Source organism: Garra rufa, chromosome 1, assembly GCF_049309525.1.
Source record: "Garra rufa chromosome 1, GarRuf1.0, whole genome shotgun sequence".
Classification (NCBI taxonomy): domain Eukaryota; kingdom Metazoa; phylum Chordata; class Actinopteri; order Cypriniformes; family Cyprinidae; genus Garra; species Garra rufa.
The window spans coordinates 20,620,880-20,646,143 of record NC_133361.1 but is presented as its reverse complement, the minus strand read 5'-3'; the positions used below and the strand labels follow the sequence as shown (position 1 = coordinate 20,646,143).

Below are 25,264 nucleotides of genomic sequence, written 5' to 3'. Positions count from 1 at the left end.
GTGATTGCTGGAAAGGGTTCAAATACACAAAAACGCTGAAAAACCAAATAATTTGGGGGACCTTAAGGATTTTTCTGAAGAACAGCAGGACTCATGAACAACTACCACTAAACAAAAAACTGCTGTAGATCATTTGGTAAACAACACAGTATTAAGAATCAAATGTATGTAAACTTTTGAACATGGTCATTTTATAAATGATAGCTATTTTCTAAATAAAATACAACATGCATTTTGTATGATCTCTCTTATTTAAGTAAAATAATGTCCTCCATACTCACAGCATCTGTTTTATTAAACAAGAGCTGATCATCTCTAAAATGAGTTGACTCAGGGGACAGATTCAAGATCTTACACAATCAAGGTTGCCTATAGCCTGAATAAAATAAAAATGACTGCTAAGACAAAAAACACACTTGGCAGCATGACTGGGCAATAAAACGGGAGTAAAAACTATAATCACGCAGGAATGTGGACGTTACGCTGTGATTTGTGACAGTCTGTGAGTGGTATAATGCATGTACATATATTCCCATACATCTGTTTTATAGCACCTACTTTATAAGCCAGCTTGATGAAAACTGGCTTTCAGTGTTATCAACACATGGCTGCTTAAATCTAAACCAGCCACATAAAATCACGCCAAAACTTCAGACAAAATGCAAAACACATTAAATTTGACATATCATGAAAATCTGACTTTTTCCATGTTTAAGTGTTAGAATCAGGTCCGCACTCCGCAGTCCATCTACCAATGCAGAAAATGTGGGAAAAAAGGCATGCTAACTGTTTGTCATTAGATGAGCACAGAACACTATTTAGAGTCCCAGCCTCATAGGAGACAAGGGAGCAGTGGCTTTATTGATTTATTTACTATATATCATGCTGCTGCCACACAGATCTAAAATAAGCATGCAGTTAATTTCCCAGCTGTTTATCTTCACAGGCAAACCAACTGTTTTTGTAACTCCTGTGTTTCTAGCATTAACTTGTGTGTTTGAATGTTTAAGCGCAATAAGACATGAAAGAGAGTTTAGTACTCACATGCTGTGTGACAGTCTCTTTCTGTGTGCATGCTTCAGATGTGTGCACTTAGAAAACACTTTATCAGAAGTTTAAACTAATATGGCTTTAAAACGCATGATTTCAGCACAACAGACATGATAATCAAAACCAAACAGGTGTTTTGTTTTTGTTTTTTTCTCCCAGAGTTTCCAAGATACAATAGAGACCCTTTCCAGAAGGACTCTATGATTTTGAGATCCATCTTTTCACGTTTGGGACAATTGAGGGACTCAAACACAACTATTAAAAAAAGGAAACATGATGCATTAAGAGCTATTGTTTTATCTTGCCTAAATGTCAAAATTGTTAGCCTACAATAATAGCTACATCTAAAATATATATTTAGTAAAATCCTAATACTGAACATGCTTTTGCATTATCATGGGTCATGTTTTGTTCTTAGTAAAATTAACGATGGTTTTATTAGGCCTATGGTGAAAGTATAGTAGTTTTTTTTTTGGCATTTTGATTACAAGTTGTATAACCAGAGTTTTACTACAAATACCATAAAGTGTAGCAAAACCTGTGTTAAGTTGTGGTTACCATAGTTTAACCATGGTTTTTGGTTTTTAGTGAAAACATGGTTAATTTTGGTAAGGGTTGTATTGTTGTTAGCCTAAGCTCCCTCTAAACTTGTTATAAAACAATGTGATTATTTGTCTGCTAAGTTCCTATTTTGCAGCAAACTGACTGCTATTGATAATATTTGCAAGCAGTTTAATGTTTAACTAAGTAAACAAAGACAAAACTACATAGTCAATTTGCAGATGTATTTGACCTGTAAATGAAGTCCTGAACAGGACAGTTTTGCCTCACTGCTCCACCTGGGTGCTCCAGACAGTCTATGGTCTTGCATTTATTTGGCGGACGCGTAGATGGGCGGAGCGTGCGCGAGGCGAATTGCGTTGTCAGTCAAGACGATTACGATTTATTAGAGTTTTATTATCGAATGGCGAATTTGGAAATAATCACTTTAATACATTCGGCAGGCAACAGAAACAACAACAATATATATGAAAATAAAATATAAATAAAAAAATGGCAGCGGGCCAAATTGGCTGCCAGGCCACTGGGAATTCTCCCGCTTCTCCCGCTTCTCACGACGGCCAGTCCGCCCCTTTGGTAGTGCAAAAAAAAAAGATTAAATAAAACCAAATGTTTTTTTCCTGTTCTGGTGGAGGATGCAGCTGCTCTACCTCTGCCATGTTAATCTATGCTCTATGTGACTTTCTGGACACGCCCCAGTCTCTGTAGTGTTGTGATAGGCTACCTCATATTCACGCAGCAGTGAAGACAGACGTGCTGGAGAAACAGTTTAGAGGGGAGAAAACAATCCAAAAATATCTTCCACTTTCTAAATAATGAAAGTATAGTATGTCTGCTAATAATTATAAAGAAATAAATCGGGTTTTACCGATGCAGATATGTTAGAAACGATGCATCACGATACAAATGCCAATTTGTATCAGATGCACACTTTTTAAACCGATGCATCGCATCGTTAACTTTTTAAGCCGATGCACCGAGCGAATCGGGGAATCTTTATTTAGCAATGTACCACGGACAGCCACTTCTGGGATGCTTCAGCGAGCCGCAGGGTGGCTGGTTTAAACGCAAGCTTTGACTGAAGTGTCCGCGAACTGCTCCGCTAGCCACGTAGGAGCCGCGCCGTTGACGTGTTGGTATAGAGGATCGAAACACATGCTGAGCCGCAAATGATGTAAACGCAAGCATTGACTAGAGTGACGATCATCGGTGGCCGCATCAAAGCCACACCATAGACGTGTGCAGTGTGTGGTAAGAGATTTATTCATCATACAGTGTAGATAGCTTCATTAGCCTACGCTGGAGCTGGTTTCAGGCATGTAAATAATTAAATACATTAGCACAATGATGATAATATCATATATCGGCGATCTCGCAGGCTGACGATAGGACCAACACTACTGTAGCCTATTATTTACTTACCCTCCATGCATCCTAGGTGTATATGAATTCCTTCTTTCAGAAGAATGCAATCGGAGTTATATTAAGAATAATCCTGGCACTCCCAAGCGTTAGAACGACATAGACTAGTGTTTCTCTCCATCAGTCCAATAAGGTGCCTCACATGCAGTGTTGTTTTCGTCAACGATGACGATGACGAAATCATTTCGTTGACGCCACTTTTTTTTCATGACGATAACGAGACGATGACGAGATAAAAATGACTCGTTGATGACTAAAACATGACGAGACGTGTGTGAGTTTTCGTTGACGAGACGAGAATAGACGAAAATGTTAGTGGGTGGTCCGTCAGACGTTTAAAATGCATGACATTTCCGCTTATTGTGCATGCCAATTAAAACTTAAAAAGTATCTGACGCTATGGCAAGCCGTTTTAGCATTAAATACTCTTTGCTATACTAGTATGGCAAGCCGTTTTAGCATTAAATACTCTTTGCTATACTAGTATGGCAAGCCGTTTTAGCATTAAATACTCTTTGCTATACTAGTATGGCAAGCCGTTTTAGCATTAAATACTCTTTGCTATACTAGTATGGCAAGCCGTTTTAGCATTAAATACTCTTTGCTATACTAGTATGGCAAGCCGTTTTAGCATTCCATCCTTGTTTGTCTTTTATGTTCTAAAACATTCCTTCATTATTGTAATTATTGGTGAAAATAGTCGATCCGGAAGCTCACATTGTGTTGAACTATAGATCTGCTATTTTCAGAACTTATAAGTGACACTACCCAACAGCAAAATACTTACTGACCTACATTAATTTGTTAAAAGACTACTTTTTTCCCTTTTTTGACTAAAACTAGACTAAAACCTTTTTGACTTTTCGTCGACTAAAACTAGACTAAAACCTTTTTGACTTTTCGTCGACTAAAATTGGACTAAAACTATCACATATAGAAGTGACTAAAATTTGACTAAATCTAAGAAGCATTTTAGTCCAAAAGACTGAGACTAAGACTAAATCTAAGATGGTTGTCAAAAACAACACTGCTCACATGGCCCCGGGGGAGTCAATAAAAACCTCCAGTAGCGAGCTAATGTAAGAAAAATGATATTTAAAACATAAGAATCACTTTAATCTAGCTTGCGGTAACAGTTATACACAGAACTTGCTGCTTTGAGAAGGGGCGTGGCAGGACTGAAACGCCGTCTAAGCTGTTCGCCAATTGAAACGCAGTGGGAATGCTAACCAATCACAACACATTTGGTTTTTCGGAAGGCGGGCCTTCATCAAACCCGGAACTAATCGAGCCATTTGTGCCAGCCTGGGGAGAAAGCTATTGTAATCATGTAAATTATGCAAAAAAATAATGCGTTTTTGGAACCACCAAGCATTAGAGCATGTTCTAGTGCACCCCCAAAACTTAGCAAAAGAGCATAATTGGACCCTTTTAAACAAATACAACTGACTAACAAACTTTCCAGAAAGATAAAATCACATTAAATCCCTAAAAGACATTTCAAGCACAGGCAGAGAGGAAAACTCGTCATGAATGGACCACTGCTGTTTTTTCAAAAGCCTCTCCACCTTTTCTTTTCATTCTCCGTCTCCCAGCTTGAGGAAATTCTTGCGCTTCCCACCAACGTCCCACTCGGATGAAGTTGGGAATCTCATTAAAGTCCTAATTTCTTCCGTTCGCCCTCGACACAAGCAGGTGAATGACTTATACTGTCAAAACGTCTTCTTGAGGACCTGACAGTCTGACCCACCGCAATGCCATCTGCAATCAGCCAAGGAAAACTTCTGACAGACAAGCACAACGTGCTGCTCATTTATAATCTAATGACCGGTGAAAATAGAGCATGATGGGCAGGTGTGTCCACAAACTCTCGGGTTAAACGTCCATCAAAATCAACTGAGCGGCTGTTTGACTGACACTAATGTGTTTCTGTTATTTTATGGGCAAATAAACGGCATCAGATCACAGCATTGCACACTTTACCTTCCTGTCAGGAGTTAAATGCAATCTGTTTGCTAATAAACTGCTAATTCTGGTAACAGTCCTGGACGCATGAATCTGAAAGACAGAAAAGAAACCAGAACTGGAAACTCCCGTCAGCCGCTACGGCTCCAGAACAGGCAGCTGTGTGTGATTGTGCTTGACGTTACGAAGACCAATAACAGATGAAAATGAATAGGTAGCAGGACAATTTTATGCCATTAGTTTTGCTGATTTATTTCAGAGAAAATCTAGATCATTACTTCCAGATCAGCGGTTTTTGACTAGTGCGTCATGAAGTCAAAAATGGGTCGTTCTGACGTGGACAGAAGGGTAAAACGATGATAAATGCAAAAAATAAACAGGCTTATCAATTTTAAAAAAGGCATTGCATTATCTTTTGTTGCTGACGTACACTGTGATTCCATGAAAGAACACTTTTCTGCTCGTCAAGGCTGCATCTATTTGATTAAAAATAAAGAAAAATCTGTACTATTGTGAAATATTATTGCAATTTAAAATAGTGGTTTTCTATTTGAATATACTTTAAAAAAGAATTCATTTCTGTGATCAAAGCTGAATTTTTAGCATCATTACTCCAGTCTTCAGTGTCACATGATCCTTCAGAAATCATTATTATATGCTTATTTACTATCAATAATTATTATACTATTTAAGTAGTATTAATAATAATAAAAATATCATAATAATCTTTAATAATTTCTATGGTTTTGTAGGGTTTCATATGGTTTTGTCAAATAAAATAAAATATTTAAATAGTAATCATCAAAAAAACTTGATATTAAATATTTATATGTTTTCTATGACTATAAAAATAAAACCATAAAATTCTAAGATAAAAAAACTTGAATATACTTATTATTTTTTTAATAATAAATCAAAATATTAAAACATTTTATGCTTTCTGTTGAATTATTAAATTAAATACAAAAAAAATGTAAAAAAAAAAAAAAAAAAAAAACTTAAAATGTATAGATATTTCCAGGTTTTCTATGACTTTGTAAAATAACTTTTAACAATAAAATTTACATGGTTCCAAAATAAAACCATATTATTAAATATTTTTGAAGTCTTCTAGTACATTGTAAAATAATAATAAAAACATAAAAATCTAAAAATGTATTTTAATTTCTTTTTTATCACAATATTAAAATAAATGCATATTTTAAGGTTTTCTATGGTTTTGTAAAATAAAATATTTAAATTAAACAAATAAATAAAACTTTAATATTAACCATTTCCAATATTAACTATTTTTTAATTGTTTTATAAAATAATGATACAAATAAAAATAAAAAACATTCAAAAACAACTTTTGTATGCGTTTATGTGCTGCGTTTTATTGAAACCTGTGATACGTTTTTTAGGATTCTTTGAAGAGTAAAATGTTAAAAAGAACTGCAATTATTTAAAAGTCAGTAAATGTTTTCTTTCTTTCTTTAAAAGAAAAAGTTTTATTTTATTCAGCAAAGATGTGTTAAATTGGTAAAAAAGTGATTGTGAAGACTTTAGATTGTTAGAAAAGATTTCTATTATGAATAAATGCTGTTCTTTTTAACTTTTTATTCATCAAATAATCCTAAAAACAGTATCAAATATTAAGCAGCACAACTGTTTCCAATATTGATAATAAATCATTGAATGTTTTCTAAAGGATTATGTGACACTGAGGACTGGAGTAATGATGATGGAAATTCAGATTGGAGTCACAGAAATAAATTATATTTTAAAGTGTATTAAAACAGAGATCTATTTTAAATTGCAATAATATTTCATAATATTACTGTTTTTTCTGTATTTGTGATCAAATAACAGCCTTGATGATCCCAAACTTTTGAAATGGCAGTATATGTAAAAAGAAACTATCATCAAAAAATCATGAGAGAAAATAGAACCTAAACCACATTCAAATAACAGCAGATATATCATTTTTGTTTACTTTTGCATCTATTCTGAGTTTGTGATTAGTGCTTTTCTTTTAGCTCTTGACTAGTTTGAAATGCCAAGTTACATTAAAGTCATTTCAATATTTGGTTCAATGTAGCATTTTTCCATATTGCAGACTTTCCAAATTTAATTAACTTTACTTGAGGCCTATATTAATGGGAGTCAGTGTGCTCTCTGTGTGTGTGTGTGTGTGTGTGTGTGTGTGTGTGTGTGTTTGGCCTGTTAAAGTGGCACTCAGTGTTGGCAGCGCTGTATTATTGGCCACTGTAGTGCAGGCAGTGCAGAAAAGCATGCATTAATGTGAAACACACACTCGCTCTGTGTCTGTGTGCATAGGACGGACGCTCATGGCTCAAACCATTTAAAACCAACCCACAGACACTCTGGAAAAAAGCATACAAAGAAAGAGAGGGATATATAGGAGGACGGTTAGAGAAGAAGACAAATACTGACTGTTTGAGCTACAGAAATATTGTAGCTTGATATATACTATGATACCTCAAAGGACAATGGTATTAACATTTGATAGCATCAGTCTGCGATGAAACAGCCACAGCACACTGTAAAATGTGAACAGTTGGATCAACTTAAAAAAATGACTTTCATGTTTACTTTCATTTCAACTTAATTTTCCTAGGTCAATCACACTAACATAATTTTAGTCAATTTGATCCAAAATACATGTGAAATATTCAGAATAAAACCAGAATATTAAAACTCATAGATATGTGCTTGTTTTCCCGTGGTTTTGTTAAATAAAATTAAATATCAGAATATATTAACATAAATAATAGTTATATTATTTGAGTTCCAAAATAAAACTATAATATTATGGAACTTGAAAACTGCTCTAGTTTTGTAGAGAAATGATGAAAGTATAAAATACGAAAACATGTATTTATAATAAAAAAATAATAAATAAAATGCACTTTTATTAATTTCTATATAAACTCAATAAAACCACAGTATTAAAACGGAGACATTTTCAGCTGTTCTATGATTTTGTAAAATAAAATAAAATTTAAATTTACACTGTATTATTTCACAAAATTAAACCTTATGATAAGTATTTCCAGGTTTTCTATGGTTTTGTAAAGTAATAATGAAAACTAAAATATGAAAATGTTTATTAAAAATAAACAAATAAATAAAATAAATAAAATGTACTTTGTGTTTGTTTAAAAACGCAATATTAAAATGCAGACATATTTTCAGGTTTTCTATGGTTTTGTAAAATACAATACAATACAATACAAAAAAAAAACAATTAAGATATTCAATTAATATTAATTGAAAAAATAAAACATATTATAAAGTTTGGAAATATCACATTTTCCATACTTTCTATGGTGTTATAAAATAAAAATAAAACTAAAAAACTAAAATACTTTTAAAAACAAAATACTTTTATTAATTTAATTAATACTGTTACAAAATATAACCTTATTGTTGAATATTTTGCCTATTTTAAGGTTTTCTATGGTTTTGTAAAATGAAATAAAATATATTAAATAGTATTAATAAAAAAATTAAAACCTTAATATTAAATATTTTCAGGCTTTCTGTGGTTTTATAAAATAAAAACATAAACATTTAAAGCAAATAACATTAAACATATTTTTATTAATTCAAAAAATAAATCACAATATTAAAATATATTTATTGTTTAATATAGAATTATAAAATTAAATGCATTAAAATGTACAAAATAAAATAATAAATGTTAAAATGTATAGATATTTCCATGTTTTCTATGGCTTGAAAATGCTTATTAAAATAAATATATATATATATATATATATATATATAAAATATTCTATGGCTTTGTTTTTTTTGGCTTTATAAAATAAAAATACAAAGCAAATGAATAAAAATAAAAATAACTTCAACATATTTTTAGTAATTTAAAAAAAATCACAATATTAAAAAAAAACATTATGTTTTATATAGTTCAAATTATATATTATATATTTCTATGTTTAATTATGCAATTAAATGCAAAAACGTACAAAATAAAATAAAATGTTAAAATGTATATATTCAGGTTTTCTATGGCTTTGTAAAATTGTAAAATTTACACTGTTCCAAAATAAAACCTTATTATTAAATATGTTTAAATTTTCTATGACATTGCAAAAAAAAAAAAAATTAAAACATAATAATTATTATTATTTTTATTTTTAATAGCAAAATTAAAATGCACTCATATTTTAAGGTTTACTATGGGTTTGTAAAATAAAATAAAATATTTAAGTAGTATTAATTTCGAAAAAAATCTAATATTTTATGGCTTTATGGTTTTCTATCAAGTAAAAACAAAACTATAAAATAAATTAAAAAAACTAATCACAATATAAATATTCAACAATCACAATAATAAACAATAATAATAAATCACAATATTAAAAGACATTTTTATGTCTTATATATTATATTATAAAATTAAATGCAAAAAACTATGTTGAAAAAATGTTAAAATGTATATTTTCAGGTTTTCTATGGCTTTGTAAAATAAAATACAAAAACTAACTTTAAAATAATAATGAAACGTTTTTTAATATGACAAATATTAAATATTAAAATGCACACATTTTAAGGTTTTATATGGGTTTGTAAAGTAAAATAAAGTATTTAAATAGTATTAATTTCAAAAAATAAAATTTAATATTTTATGGCTTTATGGTTTTCTATAAAATAAAAACAAAAATATAAAATAAATGCAAAAAAAACTTCAACATCACAATATTAAAATGCATTTTTATGTTTTCTATAAAATTATAAACTTAAATGCAAAAAAAAAAAAATGACTAAATAAAACCATAAATGTTAGGTTTCAGGTTTTCTATGGCTTTGTAAATAACACAAAATAAATTAAACTATAAAAATTAATTTACAAAATTATAGGTTTTTCATAAAAATTAGAAACCTGTAAAATCATGGTACTTATAAACCATGGTACTTTATATATCATGAACTATAAATGGTACAGTACAGTACAGTAAATGGTTAAATGTGATCATGATCTATTCAACACATGGCTGAATATGGTGCAATAGGGAGATGCTCTTACAAATTTACACTGTCAGGCTCTCCAACAGGTCACTACAAACCAGAAAGCGTATATTAAAATTATGAAACAATTCCCAAAAACCAAACAAACCAGCATCAGGTCACTTTAAAACGCCACAAAAGACTAACAACAACCCAGAAGATGGAAGAACAAAAAAAAAAATCCTAATTAAAACCATATTTGTGTAGGGGGGAAAAAAGGTGGAAAAGGGAGCATTTTTCTTCCTTTACTTTGTGTTATTCTTTCTCGACGGCACAAAAAGGGACTTATTCCACAGACACTTTGAAAATACCTGCGGGACGGATACAAAGACGCCGGGGATTTATGAGGGATTTTAAGCGCCAGCTGTCAAATATTTCCACATCCATCTTTCCGAGAGGCCCGAGAGCTCTTTATTAGTCCTCGGCATGCGCCGTTTAATTGCAATCCCATTGCGTTCGAGTTCGACTCGGGCTGGAGGTCATCAGGTAAAAAGAGCAGACGTGGGGGGAAAACCAGAGAGTTTTTGACAGCTTACGCAAGCTCTGGAGAAAAGATTGAACCGTGGCACTGACTGTACCGAACCGTTTTTTCCACCCCCACTCTTTATTTCTCCAAACAAAAGCTCTTGAAATGACTAAGAGCTTCCATTGACCTCCAAAGCAGGCCGTTTCACCTCAACACCTGGACTTTGATTCCCTTTTAGTGACCTTCGTGAGCAGATCTGAGCGCGACCGCAACCCTGGCTCCGTCCGCGCAAAAGAAAACCAACTGATGGAGGAAAAGAGCACCGAGGGAGGAAAATGAAACTACTGTACGGTCGTCCCAACACACGCCAAACGTAAACACAACGTTCCCCCTCTTTCTGGAGCGCTGGTAGTTGGAGTACAGCTGCCGGTAATCCAGGCCTGGCTGCTTCATCTGGGTTTGATTTGGGAAGCGGGAAGGAGGAGGAGGAGGAGGGGGGCGTTTATTAGCGAGGCTCCTCAATCCGGCTGATTAAAGCGAGTTTGGATCGATTACAGCAGATGCCTGAGCGTGCCGTGGCCGGAGCAGGAGCAGAGTGAATAGGAAAGTCAAATAAACAGACCGCACCCAAGCCCCTGAGACCTGGTTAAACACTCTCAAAACTTAACACAAAAGACCCGTGAGGATCTAGGACTCAACAGCTACGACAGGTCTTCAATGGAGAAGAAGCTACAGGCTTTCAGTCCTTTACACTCTTATAAAATAAAGGGAGTTTCGCAGTGATGCTGTTTTTGTTCTTAAAAGAACCGTTTTTTAAATAGTGTGACGAACATTCTAAAAAATTCAAAGAACCTTTTTCACTAAAGAATCTTAGGTGGAATGGAAAGATTTTAAGATTTCATGGATGTTAAAGGTTCTAAATGTAACCAATGGAACAACAATAATGGCAATAATAATATCTTTATTCTTAAAGGGGTCATCGGATGCTCATTATCCAAGTTGATATGACTCTTTAGGGTCTTAATGAAAAGTCTATAATATGCTTTGGTTAAAAATTCTGAATAAAAGTGTAAAAAAAAAAACTTTTACCTTGTCAAAATCAACTCTGCAAAAACTCAACTCATTTTAAGACATGGTCCCTTTAAATGCAAATGAGCTCTGCTCGCCCCGCCCCTCTCTGATGTGGGATTACGAGCTGTAATGTTTACATTAGCCGCATTTAGCCAACAAGCACAAGAATGGCTATTTGCAAAGATACATAACAAAAACCTTATACTCACTTCTGCTGTGGGTGAAGTTGCATCAGGAATGATGCACACGAACATAGATACATATGTAGATCGGGATTGGCGCTTTCCTTTTAAAAATAAAAGTAATGTTATCCTCTGCGTCTTCAGTGGCTCAGATGTCTGGAGTAAATGACCACTGCTAAATTCATTATTACATCTAACAACAGAACAATTTGATCACTCAATCTGAAACATTCTTGTCTTCCTCTGCACCTGAGTCAAACACTGTCGATCGGAGTCGGACTGTTTCAGCTCGGTGAGGGCGGTGGGATATCGTATCTGTCTGTGTTTCATCACAGCGACAAGAAGCTGAGAACGACCTGATTTTCAAAAGGTGATATTACTTTTAAAGATTAAAAAAATCATGGGTGTTTATGTACAAAAACTGCCAACACACATTAATGTTCAAACAACATGTAAAAGTGAGTTTTGCATCTGATGACCCCTTTAACACTGTGTCCTACACACAACAACGCCACGACATGCGATAAAAGGTCTAATAATCTTTTCTATGTCCTAACTAGCCGTGAAGGCCACACACAAAATTTCTATTTTAGAAACCATTTCTATTTCTACGACGACGCAGCAACAAACTATGACAATTATAATGTCAGATGCTGATTATGTGCCTTATTTAATGTTAAAAGTGTCTAATGTGAGTTTGAATATCATTTATAGCCACACTAAAAGCAAAAACAGATAGTTTACCTCAGACTTTAAAATAAATTTAAGCAAACATGTATAGGTTTAAACTGCAAACATGTGGTCATTTTATGTCATTTTAAAACAAAAACATTTATTAGTTGACAGAAAATATATAGAAATTATGTTTTCAAAATTGTTACATACATACATACATACGTATATATATATATATACATGCGCACACACAAAAAATTGGGTTTCTTTATTATTATTCTAAATTAAATATCTGGGAATTTGTTGTTTTATTAAAAATATTTCAATTAATATTAATTATTTGATAAGTATTCTTATTATATATAAATTATATAATTAATTATTTTTAAAATAATTAAAAAACATTTGTAAGTTTTCTATGGTTTTGCAAAATAAGATAAATATTTTTTTAAAGTAATCAATTAATTAATTAATTACATTTGATTAATTTCCAAAACAACAATTATACATTTTCTGTGGTTTAAAAAAAATGATTCTATATAAATAAAAAAGTATATAAAAAACAATACTGAAAACTACAAGACATTGTCAAGTTTTCTATGGTTTTGCAAAATAAGATAAATATATATAAAAATAGTTAACAAAATTTGATTCATTTTCAAAACAACAACAATAATAATACTCATTTTTTAATTATTATTATTATTATTATTATTATTATTTAATTAAATTAATTAAATGACATTTAATTTAATTCATTTCTAAAAACAACAACAATATACGTTTTCTGTGGTTTTGAGAACTAATTACATATAAACAAAAATGAATTTAAAAATTTTTAATATAAAAAATATTGTAAACCAAAAGCATTTAAGTTTTCTATGGTTTTGCAAAAAAAGATAAATACATTAAAAAAAAGAATTGATATTAACTATTCAATAAATTCCCAAAATTAAACAACATTTCCAGGTTTCTATGGTTTTGTAAAACAATAAATTAAATAAAAAATAACAAATAAATGTATTAAAAAACTTGACCTAACCATTAAAAAAAAAGCATAACATTAAAATTCATGTTTATCAAAACTGTATTGTTATTAATATGGTTGCAGACATTATATTAAAAATTATAGAAATTATATGCCAAAATAAAGCAACAAAATTCCCAGATATTTATAATTTATATTTAGAATAATAATAAACCATATAATAAACCAAATAATAATAATAATAATAATCATCATAATAATAATAATAATAATAATAATAATAATTGTTTATTATTATTGTAAATAAAAATATCTGGACATTTTGTTTCATTAAAAAAAAAAAACAATTATTTAATTAATTTAATTCAGTTTGCTTCATATCCAGATAAATAAATACATAAAAAATACATTTGCTGTACAAAATGCATTTTCAAAAAATCTAAAATAAAAACAATATTGAAAATCAAAAAAGTGATTTTTAGATTTTTTCAGGTTTTCTATGGTTTTGTAAAACAGTACAAAAAAAAGAACCTTTGTTAAATGGAAAGGTTCAATGCCAACAAAGAACCTTTTTTAAAGAGTGTAGAGGACTGTGTTAAATCACTGTAACATCTTAAATGCGTCACAGTTGGACACAGATTCATGCGATTGCATGTTAGCACATGAATGCATAGCCTATATTTGTGGATATTTGCAACAACTGTGGACAATTAGCTAGCCAAACTCAAGCCTCCTGCAGAGTTTATGGCTTTTGAGCTATATCCGTAACAGACAGACCTCTCAGACCTTCATTCCCCAAGAAACAAACAGTATAAGGAACAAACAGTCACTAAACCCCATATCCATGATCAATTGGCTGTCTGTGTGTGATCATCCACCTGAGGAAGTTTGTCCTGGAGGAAGTAAGTCTCCAGTCTAACCGACCCGCCAATGTTTACTCAAAAAGCTGGTTGCAATTGAGTCAAATTGTAAAGTTCGCTGATTGCAACCGGGCCAGAAGGTCCAATTAAAGTCATTATAATTATGTTTATGAGGTGGGGGTGTGGACGCAACAAGCTCCAATTGAGATTAAAATCAGTTCAATATGGAAAACAAGCATGAGGACTGTTATACTCCAAACCAATTAAAGCACACATCCATTTATCCACTACAAGTCTAACATCAGCACAACATATGGAATAAAGTAAATGCAATGGGTTCATTACAGAAAAAGTACTGGATCATGGTAGTCACTGTATGGAAAAAAGGGGGACAAACTGTGTTTGTGTGTGAGAAAAGAGCTGAGTAGCATTTGATAGACAAAATTATATAAAACTGTAATAATAAATTCTTAAAAATGTCTATTATTAATTAAATAAATATAAAAGATAAAATAAAACTATATAAGAAACAAAACATTATAGACAATGTTATATAATTAATGATTAAATATAAAAAACAAATAAAATAACAAAAAAAATGTAATTTCTAGAATTATCAAATATAAACTGAATGAAAAAAAAACAAATTATAAAATAATATTGAATAAAATACAACTAAATAAAAAATGGTCATAAAAATAAAATAAATATAAAAATATAAAAACGAATAAAACAAGAAAATAAAATTAAAACATGGACATTTCTATCCAATTATCACATATAAAAAATATAAATTAAATGCAAAAAATAAAAGCCAAAAAAAAGTTAAATAAAATAAAACTAAATAATTATTTTTATTTCTATATTTAATTATTACATATAAAAAGAAAAAACAACAAAATAAAATAAAAAATATTGACATTCTATAATGAATTAGCAATAAAAATATAAATTGAATGTAAAAAACAAATTAAAAAATAAAATAAATACATAAATATATACACATACAAAATATAAACATTTCTATGATTAATTATTAAATATACAGATATAACTGTAATGCAAAAACTTATTTAGATGATAATAATAAAATAATATAAAAAGTATAATAATAAATTCTTAGAAATATCTGTCAATTATTAAATATAAAAATAAAACGAATAATATAAAGAGAAATTATGGACATTTCTATAATTAATGATTATATATAAAAATATTTAAAAAATAAAATAAAAATTTCAAATACAAAAAATATATAAATTGAATGTAAAAAAACATCTAAAATAAAACTAAATAAAATTATTACATATAAAAAATATTAATATATATATATTATTTATTTATATTTAATATATTTATCAAAACATCAATATAAAATATAAAAACAAAAAACAAAACAAAAAATATAAATGTCTTCAATGAAATAAATATAAAAATATAAATTGAATGCAAAAAACAAAATATAAAATTAAATTAAATTAAATAAAGCTAAATAAAACTTTATGATTTCTATAATTATGTATATGTAAATATGGACATTTCTATACTTATCAAATATAAAATGCATAAATTGAATAAAAAAGTAAAATGAAGTGAAATAAAATAATAAAATGATTACATATAAAAATATAAAAACAAAAACAAAATTGAATGCAAAAAACTAATTATAAAATTAAATAAAATAATATATAAACATTTATATGATTTATTATTAAAAAAATAAAACTAAGTAAAACTATAATTTCTATAATTAATTATTAAATATTAAAATATAAAAACAAATAACACAACAAAATATAACAACAATATGGGCATTTCTATAATTAATTATCAAATATAAAAAAAAATAATTGAATGAAAAATACAAATTATAAAATAAGGTTAAATAAAATAAAACTAAATCAAATGAGTAATTTCTATAATTATTACATTATTAACATTTCTATAAATAACTGTCAAATATAAAAATATAAATTGAATGCAAAAGTCAAAGTGTAAAATAAGATAAAATAAAGCTATATAAAAACAAAAAAAAACTAAATAAAATAAAAAATGTCTATAATTATCAAATATAAAAACATAAATGAATGCAAAAACCAAATTATAACATAAAAACAAAAAATATAAACATTTAAATGATTAATTATGAAAAGTAAAATAAATATTTATATAATATTTATTTGTAAAAATTTAAAAATGTAAAAATAAATTAAAATTAAAATTAAAATTAAAATTAAATTAAATTAAATTAAATTAAATTAAATTAAATTAAATTAAATTAAATTAAATTAAATTAAATTAAATTAAATTAAATTAAAAATTAACTACAGGAACCTTGAACATAATGTCCATGTCCAAAAAATATATAGTTGTATTTATTATTTTATTTTTTTAGTAAGAAAAAAACCTTTTTAGTGTCATATTTTCCAATCCAGGACTCGATATAACCATTTACGCAAACTCCAATTTATCCAGAACTAATAATCAGCCGTCTTTCCATCCGTTTCTGAGAAACAGCTCGTAACGAAAGATCAATGGCACCGCAGTGTTTGGCTGCAAAGCGAATCCCAACACAAAACAGGCATGAACCATAAAATGCTTATTAAACAAAACAAACAAAAGGGTAATTCCTCATCAGGAGCCACAGGAGGGCACTTACTGCAGCCATTTTCATTTACAAACATAAAATGACTCAGCAACACGATCCTGCTTAAACCAACTCAATATTTACAGCACATTGTTAAAGCAAAGTTTCATCACTTTAGTGAAAGCGGGACGTTTAAAGGATGAGTCTGAATAAAGCATAAAAGCTCAGTGATCACGTCTCAGCAGTAAAACGGTGATTATCTGGCTGGTGTTTCATCTGTAATGCAGTGAGATATCAGTTTTGCATCACAGCCAGTGCCAAAGGCCCAGATCAGGGTCTCTCCTGGCTTGTTACGCTACACATTTTTAGATAGCAGACAACAGCTGACCTGCTGGGTTTTTTTGCTAGCGAGGGGAAGTGGTGATTGCATTTTCCCCCCAATTTACTTCTTGATTCCAGTTTGTCCTGGACCGCAACCAGTCGCGCAATTAAGCGCGGAGAAACTCGGCTCTGAGCCGGTGGTTTTTGGAGGATAAAACCCTGGAAATAAAGAGTAATAGACTTGATAGAGGGTCAGATTTCACTACATCCGCTCTGATATCAAGAGATTATCAAACAGCAGGAGAGTTTTAAGACCGACGTGGCTCCAAGATCTGATGCAGGAAAATACAACAGGGAAAGACGTTTGGATAGGTGAAAATGAAGCCCTCGCTCACATCTGCTGGCCTCGTGAATGTGATTTTACCCACAACTGAGCCTCTATTATGATCACCATCATTTGGAGTCAATTTTACAGAACAGAAGTGGATGAAAAGTGTCTCTGAAATAGTCAAAGTCGGGAGATATGAGGATTATGCCAAAGATCACTTTACAAAATGGGCCTAAAAACGAAACCAAAACAAGTACGAAGCAAGAGCATAATTACAGACTTTGTTCACAGGTCTTCTGACATTTACTATATATTTGTTAATTTATTAATATTTGTAAATGTATTATTTTAGACAAAGAGGAAGAATACAGTCTCAGATAGTACTGAATACAGATATATTTTTAAAACATTTTTTCAAAAGCATCTTTACGAGTTGTTTTTATGCAATGCTTAGAAGTTATCTAATAAAACTAATTTAAATAAAAAAAATACATAGTGTAAATATATAATTTTAAAAAATGAAATACCAAATATATTGTAAATATAAAATCAAAATTAATAATTAAAAATAAAATGATGCATAAATAAAACTCATCGCAATTAATTTAATATGTTTAAATATTTATATGTACATATATTTATACAAAATATGTCATAAATAAAAAAATAATTAATTAATTAAAAAATATATATTGTAAATATGAAATGTAATAAATTGAAATACTAACTATCTTTTAAATATAAAATAAAAAATTATTATTTAAACGAATATATACAATAAAATAAAATAAACATAATTTAAATAATTATAAAATAAAAAAAGAATTATTTATATTGAATAACAAATAAATAAATAAACTCCTAGCTATTAATTTAATACATTTTATTTGTAACTGGAAATATATGAAAACATTTTAAAAGCATATTTATGCCACTATAAATAGATTTTTTTTACGCAATGCTCAGTTACCTAAGTTACTTAAATACATAAAATTTAATTATATAAATCTAAATAAAATATAAATATTGTTAATATAAAATCTAAGAAATAAACACACACACACACACACACACACACACACACACACACACACACACACACACACACACACACATATATATAAATGATTAACTTCAAATAAATTAATAATTTATAAACATAAAACTCATAGCAATAATTGAATACATTTTATTAAACATTTTTAAAGCATCTTTATGCCACTGGAAGTTACTTAAATACACACAAATGTACATAAATAAATTATTTAAAATAAAAAAATATTAATTATTTAAAAAAATTATAAATGAAAAAAATAAAATAAAACTCAAAGCATTTAATATTATAAATATTATTTGTAACTGACAGGTATTAAATGAAAACATTTTAAAAGCACCTTTATGCCACTATGAGTTGTGTTTATGCAATGCTCAGAAGTTACTTTAATATATACAATTAAATAAATAAATGTAAAAAAAATAAAAAATAAACTAAAAAACAAATTTTAAATATTGTAAATACAAAATTCAATAAAAAAACTAAAATAATAATAAAAAAATGAATAATTTATAAAAATAAAATAAAAAAATCACTGTTTTTATGCAATGCTCAGAAGTTACTTAAATACATAAAATGAAATTAATAAATGTACATACAATGTAAATATAAAATCTAATAAATTAAAATACAAAATATATTTTTAAATATAAAATAAAAATGTATAATAAAACAAAAATATAAATTATTTATAAAAAAAACTAAAACTCTAAAAAGCATCTAAATAAATAAAATAGAAATATTGTAAAAAAAAAAAAATCTAAGAAATTAAAATATAAAATATATTTAAAACAAAAAGAAATAATTTGAAAACAAAACAATTTATTTGCAAAAAATAAAACTCATAGCAACATTGCAACAACAAAAAAGCTTGTAAATAATGTAAATTGTTGATTTTTAATGTCATTTTTTAAAGCCCAGAGTTGACTTTTCTCTTTTTTTACGCTTTCAGCTTTGGCACCATTTTGGTGGGAAAAGAGGGACTGGGACCTTTATTTTTAGGAGTGAAGTGAACTGAAGCGTTAACTGCTGTCTGTGCTGGCGCTGACATGAGGAAAATGTAAGAATGTCGGACAGCTTGACACCAGATGATCTATCTCTCCTCTGTCAACCAATAACACAACAATGGCAAATTACTCATACCCCCTCTAAACATCCAAGAAAAGATTCACAGATGGGCGGCAGCTCAGTTGTAACATCCTTCAGTCCAAGCAATCTCCTTCAATGGCGCATACACTCTTAAAAATGCAGGTTCTTTATAGGCATTGATAGTTCCATTGAGAATCCATAGAATCTTTCCATTCCACAAAAGGTTGTTTACATTTTTTAAATGTTCTAAAAACAAAAGAGAGAATTCTTTTGGCTGAAAGGTTCTAAAAATGGTTCTTCTATGGAATCGCAGCAAAAAAAACAAACAGATTTTTATAAGTGTAGTGTAAGCGTTTTCTTTATATGGGGGAATTTGTCTTCACACAGAGGGTTTGTTATCCGCCTGACCAGAAGAAACAAGCCCAGACCTGGAGAGCTGGTTGTTTAAAGCCCTACTGTGTAAAACTCATGCTAACAAAGAATAACCTCTGTGTGTTCATGCTGGAAAAATCACCTCTCTGCTCGCCCCATGCACACCTCTACGGCTGAGCGACGCACCGGACCGCAGCACAAACCGAGTCGCTGTCCAGAGGAGAGGAAACACAGGTGCTGCTAAAGCTCTACCACAACAGAGCCGTGTAAACAGCGCGTTTCACTGGGCCACCGCCGCAGGGTTTCTACTGTAAACACCAGAGGCACGTGGGATCCCTCACACGAGCACTGCCCGCACATCTTTCAAGGCTGGACCTCGGCCATCACAATAATCACAATAAACTCCACAGCGCAGAAACTGGAGAACCACTTCTGTTTGCTCAGGAGCTTGAACACAAGCAGCTCTTTCAATGACCACATTCACATGCACAAGTATATTCCTAAATCAAGTACAGAAATTGTACTTTATTATGCTGCATTTTAACTACAGAAAAGTAAAAAAAAATAAAAAATAAAAAATAAATCTGAAAGTTGCATTTAATTTATTACAAATACAGTAAGAACTGTAAAATTGTGAAATGTTTTTACTATTTAAAATAACTGGTTTCTATTAGAATATGTTTAAAAATTAAATTTATTCTGATCAAAACTGAATTTTCGGCATCATTACTCCAGTCTTCAGTGTCACATGATCCTAATATATTTGTAAATAAATTAATTTAAATTTAAAAAATAAAATATTATATAAAATTATTTATGGTATTATGTGAAAACATTTTAAAAGCATCTTTACACCACTATGCAATGCTCAGAAAAGATCTAAATACATAAAATTTAATTAAATTAATTAAAATAAATGAAAATAACATGAAAATATAAAATCTAATAAATTAATATACAAAATATACTTTAAATACAAAAAAAAAATCATCAAAAATATGTATTTATAAAAAATTAATTGCAATTAATTCAATGCATTTTATACATTTTATTTGTAACTGACAGGTATTATATGAAAACATTTGAAAAGTATCTTTATGCCACTATGAGTTGCTTTTATGCAATGCTCAGAAGATACTTAATACATAAAATGCAATTAAAAAAAATAAATTAAATCTAAATATTGTTGATATAAAATCTAAAAAAATTTAATACTAAAGATATTTTGAAATGCAAAATAAGAATTATTATTTAAAAAAATATTTATAAAAAATAAAAGTTACAGCAATTAATTCAATGCATTTTATTTGTAACTAACAGGTATTACATAAAACATCTGAAAAGTATCTTTATGACACTATTATTTATTAAATAATATGAAATAAAATGCAATAAATTAAATCTAAATATTGTTCATATAAAAACTAAGAAATGAAAATATTAAAGATATTTTAAATATAAAATAAAAATTGTAATACAGTAAGAATTGTAAAACTGTGAAATATTTGTACAATTTAAAATAACTAGTTTCTATTTAAATATATTTCAAATGAAATTTATTCTTGTGATCAAACCTGAATTTTCAGTATCATTACTCCAGTCTTCAGTGTCACATGATCCTTCAGAAATCATTCTAATCTATTTCTGATAATTAACAATGTTAAAAATAGTTGTGCTGCTTTATATTTTTGTGGAAACTGACATTTATTTGAAATAGAAACATTAGTAACCTTATGAATGTCTTTACTGTCACTTTTGGTCAATTTAATGCATCCTTGATGAGTAAAAGTATTGATTTCTTTTAAACAATTCTAATGATACCAAACTAAATATTAAACATTACAAGAAATTCAATATGTCAGTAATATCAGTCAATATGCATATGGGAGTAAGCATCATAAAATGGCATGCATTTTTCCATTGATTGCGCTCTTGCATGCCATTTTAAAGGATATGAGAGCTTAATTCATTGATTAAATTACTAACAATGCAAAATGTTTTTCAGAATAAAAGATGAATAAACCATATGCATGTAAACATGGTCATTGATGCTCTCAAAGCCAAGTTTTTTTCCCATTTTGCCAACACAAACCACAGAAAAATCCAAATCCATGTCAAATCCAGTCACATGCACATCAAATCAGTTTGGTCGGTTTGACTTACGCATTGGAGGTGGCCAAAGTCAGCGAGCTGAGAGAGGAGCTTAACTTCCTGCTGTCCCAGAGTCTCACTTCCTGCTGCCTCATCTGCAAACACAAATGCACTTACACTTTACACTCTAATATTAACACTTTGAATTATTACATCCAGAATTTTATTCTCCATATAGTGGGACTTCAGTGGTGGCCAACGGGTTAAAGGTCCAAACTGCAGTTTCAGTGCAGCTTCAACATTACACAATCCCAGCCGATGAATAGGGTTCTTATCTAGAGAAACAACTGCAGATTCCCCCCCCCCCCCCCCAAAAAAAAACACTTATATACTTCAACCACAAATGCTCATCTTACGCTAGCTCGACCTCACGCATTACTAAGGCTGCCCTCGACCAGAGATTTTTCTGGTGGACTAGTAGTCGTTTATTTTAAGCATTATACGACTATTAGTTGCATCTTTATTAATAAACCATATAAATCATAATAATGAGCCTTTAATTGTGTCCTAATAAGCGCTCAAGTGTGCGCAAAAAAAGCTTGCCACAGTGCACCGGCAGATATAATAATTATGAATGAATGGGGAAAACAGCAAGCAGACTGCATTAACATTTTAATCATTTATTGATAAACTAGTGCTTTCTTTGTTTTTCAATTTCAGAGATTAAGTCATCTCCACAGCAGTGGATGCGCCTGCATGTATGTTTCATACGGATTACATAATCTGAGAATATTTGAATTGGTTCATTTGAAAGTAGACAAAAAACTCTCTATAGATATTTTTCATGTCTGTAAGGCAAGTATTCACTGATTTAAGCACAACGTTTCATTGTTATTGTGAGTGCAAACAAATAAACCAGCCTTTACAGATTCAAAAGACGTATTACTCTTATCTGTATGACCAAAAATGACAGAGTATTTTAAGAGCAAGTGACCGCACCGTAACGCAGTAAGTGCGCTACTGTTCAGCTTCAACACTATGCACGGACACTTCAATAGCGCACATTTTTATATGTTAACAACAGATTTAGCAGCCATGTAAAGTTGCTACTACATACATCTTTCAGATGAAAAGCCATATTTGAGGTCAATGAATGAAAGGTGAGCGTTTCGATGTCCTGTGGTACTGTATTACCACATAGACCAGCTGTTAATGATCTGTGCACTAGTCATAGATAATGCCACAAATAATTGTCTATATTATTTTAGTTATTAATTTAATTTTAATTTGATGCATTTAAGTAACTTCTGACGCATTTACAAATATATTAGAATGATTTCTGAAGGATCATGTGACACTGAAGACTGGAGTAATGATGCTGAAAATTCAGCTTTGATCACAGGAATAAATTACAGGTTAAAATATATTAAAACGGAAAATGGTTATTTTAAATTGCACAAATATTTCACAATTTTACAGTTCTTACTGCATTGCTGATCAAATAAATACAGCCTTACTGAGCAAAAGAAACTTAAAAAACAATACAAAATCTCACTGGCAACTTTATGCTAAATTCAAAATCGAATATGTAGTCAAAATGTGACTCAGTCACGGACTGCGTGACTTCACCACTTCACGCGAAAAACTAATTCTCCTTCAACATCATTGTTTTACCTTTTTTTTTTTTTTTTGTAAAGGGCATTTGAATTTCGTTGCACGTTCACTTTGTAAACACTGGGGGCATGCATGGTTACACAAAGCAAGAAGTCGAGCTAGTGCAAGATGAGCATTTGTGGTTAAAAAGTATATAAATTTAATTATTTTTTTTAGAAAATGACCAATTGTTTTCCTAGATAAGACTATTATTCCTCAGCTGGGATTGTGTAGAGCCCTTTGAAGCTGCATTGAAACTGCAATTTGGACCTTCAACTCGATCCCCAGTGAAGTCCACTATATGGAGAAAAATGCTGGAATGTTTTCCTCAAAAACCTTAATTCGACAGAAGGAAGAAAGACATTAACATCTTGGATGACATGGGGGTGAGTAAATTATCAGGAAACTTCAAAATTACCTGGTTAAAGCCAGTAGTGAGCAAGTTGTCATCTTTGACCCAAAGGACACGAGAGTCTCTATTACCCTGATGACCCTGGACGACCTGTAGAGACACAGAGACACACATATGAGACAAAACACTCATGAAAGCTTGACTGATTCATAAAATAGGCCACTTGTTTTAAGCCAGGATCAACAACAAGAAAAGATTGGGTTTGCTAACTTTATTAGTAGCTGAAATATAATATGTGACCCTGGAGCACAAAACCAGTCTTAAGTCGCTGGGGTATATTTGTAGCAATAGCCAACAATACATTGTATGGGTAAAAATGATCAATTTCTCTTTTATGCCATAAAATCTTTAGGATATTAAGTAAAGATCATGTTCTATGAAGATATTTAGTAAATTTCCTACCCTAAATATATCGAAACTTAATTTTTAATTAGTTATATGCATTGCTAAGAACTTCATTTGGACAACTTTAAAGGCGATTTTCTCAGTATTTTGTTTTTTTGCCCCCTTAGATTCTAGATTTTCAAATAGTTGTATCTCAGCCAAAAATTCAGCTTTTAGATGATGTATAAATCTTAGTTTCAAAATGACTGGTTTCATGGTCCAGGGTTTAAACGGAATGAGAATTAAAACAATCCACATATATAGACAGAACAGAGAGATTGAAAGAGATGTGTTGAGAGCAGATGTCTTGATGACAGCGGTCTGGATTGAACCCTGATGACTGAACGATTGACATCTGAAAATGCCTCCTCTTCCTGTCCTTTAAAGTTGACTTTGTGATAGCAGGCAGATCAGGGCCTGTCTGTGATGTCAATGATAGACGGCTAAATCACTCTGACATCGTAACGACGCTTCTGAAACAACGCTGACATAATCACTAGCGGCAAAACAACCCAGTTCAAACGCTGGGAAGAGATCTGTCTGCATTTGATACAGAGATTTCTAAAGACACAACTATGACAATTTACTTTGAGGGGTCAAAGGTCAAACTCTGCCAACGGGACCAATTTAGACTAGCTTGAATTTCCAAGCTGGTTTATACTTGTTGTAAAAACCATTTACGTGTTTATCAAACTTAAA

The 25,264-nt window shown here is 30.1% G+C and overlaps 1 protein-coding gene across 1 annotated transcript in view; it reads right to left on the bottom strand.

The window, feature by feature from the left end:
• LOC141343916 (mitochondrial import inner membrane translocase subunit tim16) overlaps nucleotides 1–24,268 on the bottom strand; it is a 257,053-nt gene extending 232,785 nt beyond the window's left edge. The window contains exons 1-2 of the mRNA XM_073848604.1: nucleotides 24,188–24,268; nucleotides 22,189–22,271 (exon numbers count right to left, since the gene is read on the bottom strand). Of these exons, the coding sequence (XP_073704705.1) occupies nucleotides 22,189–22,271 (83 nt within the window). The 5' untranslated portion in view covers nucleotides 24,188–24,268. The remainder of the gene's footprint in view (nucleotides 1–22,188; nucleotides 22,272–24,187) is intronic.
• Nucleotides 24,269–25,264: the final 996 nt, after the last annotated feature.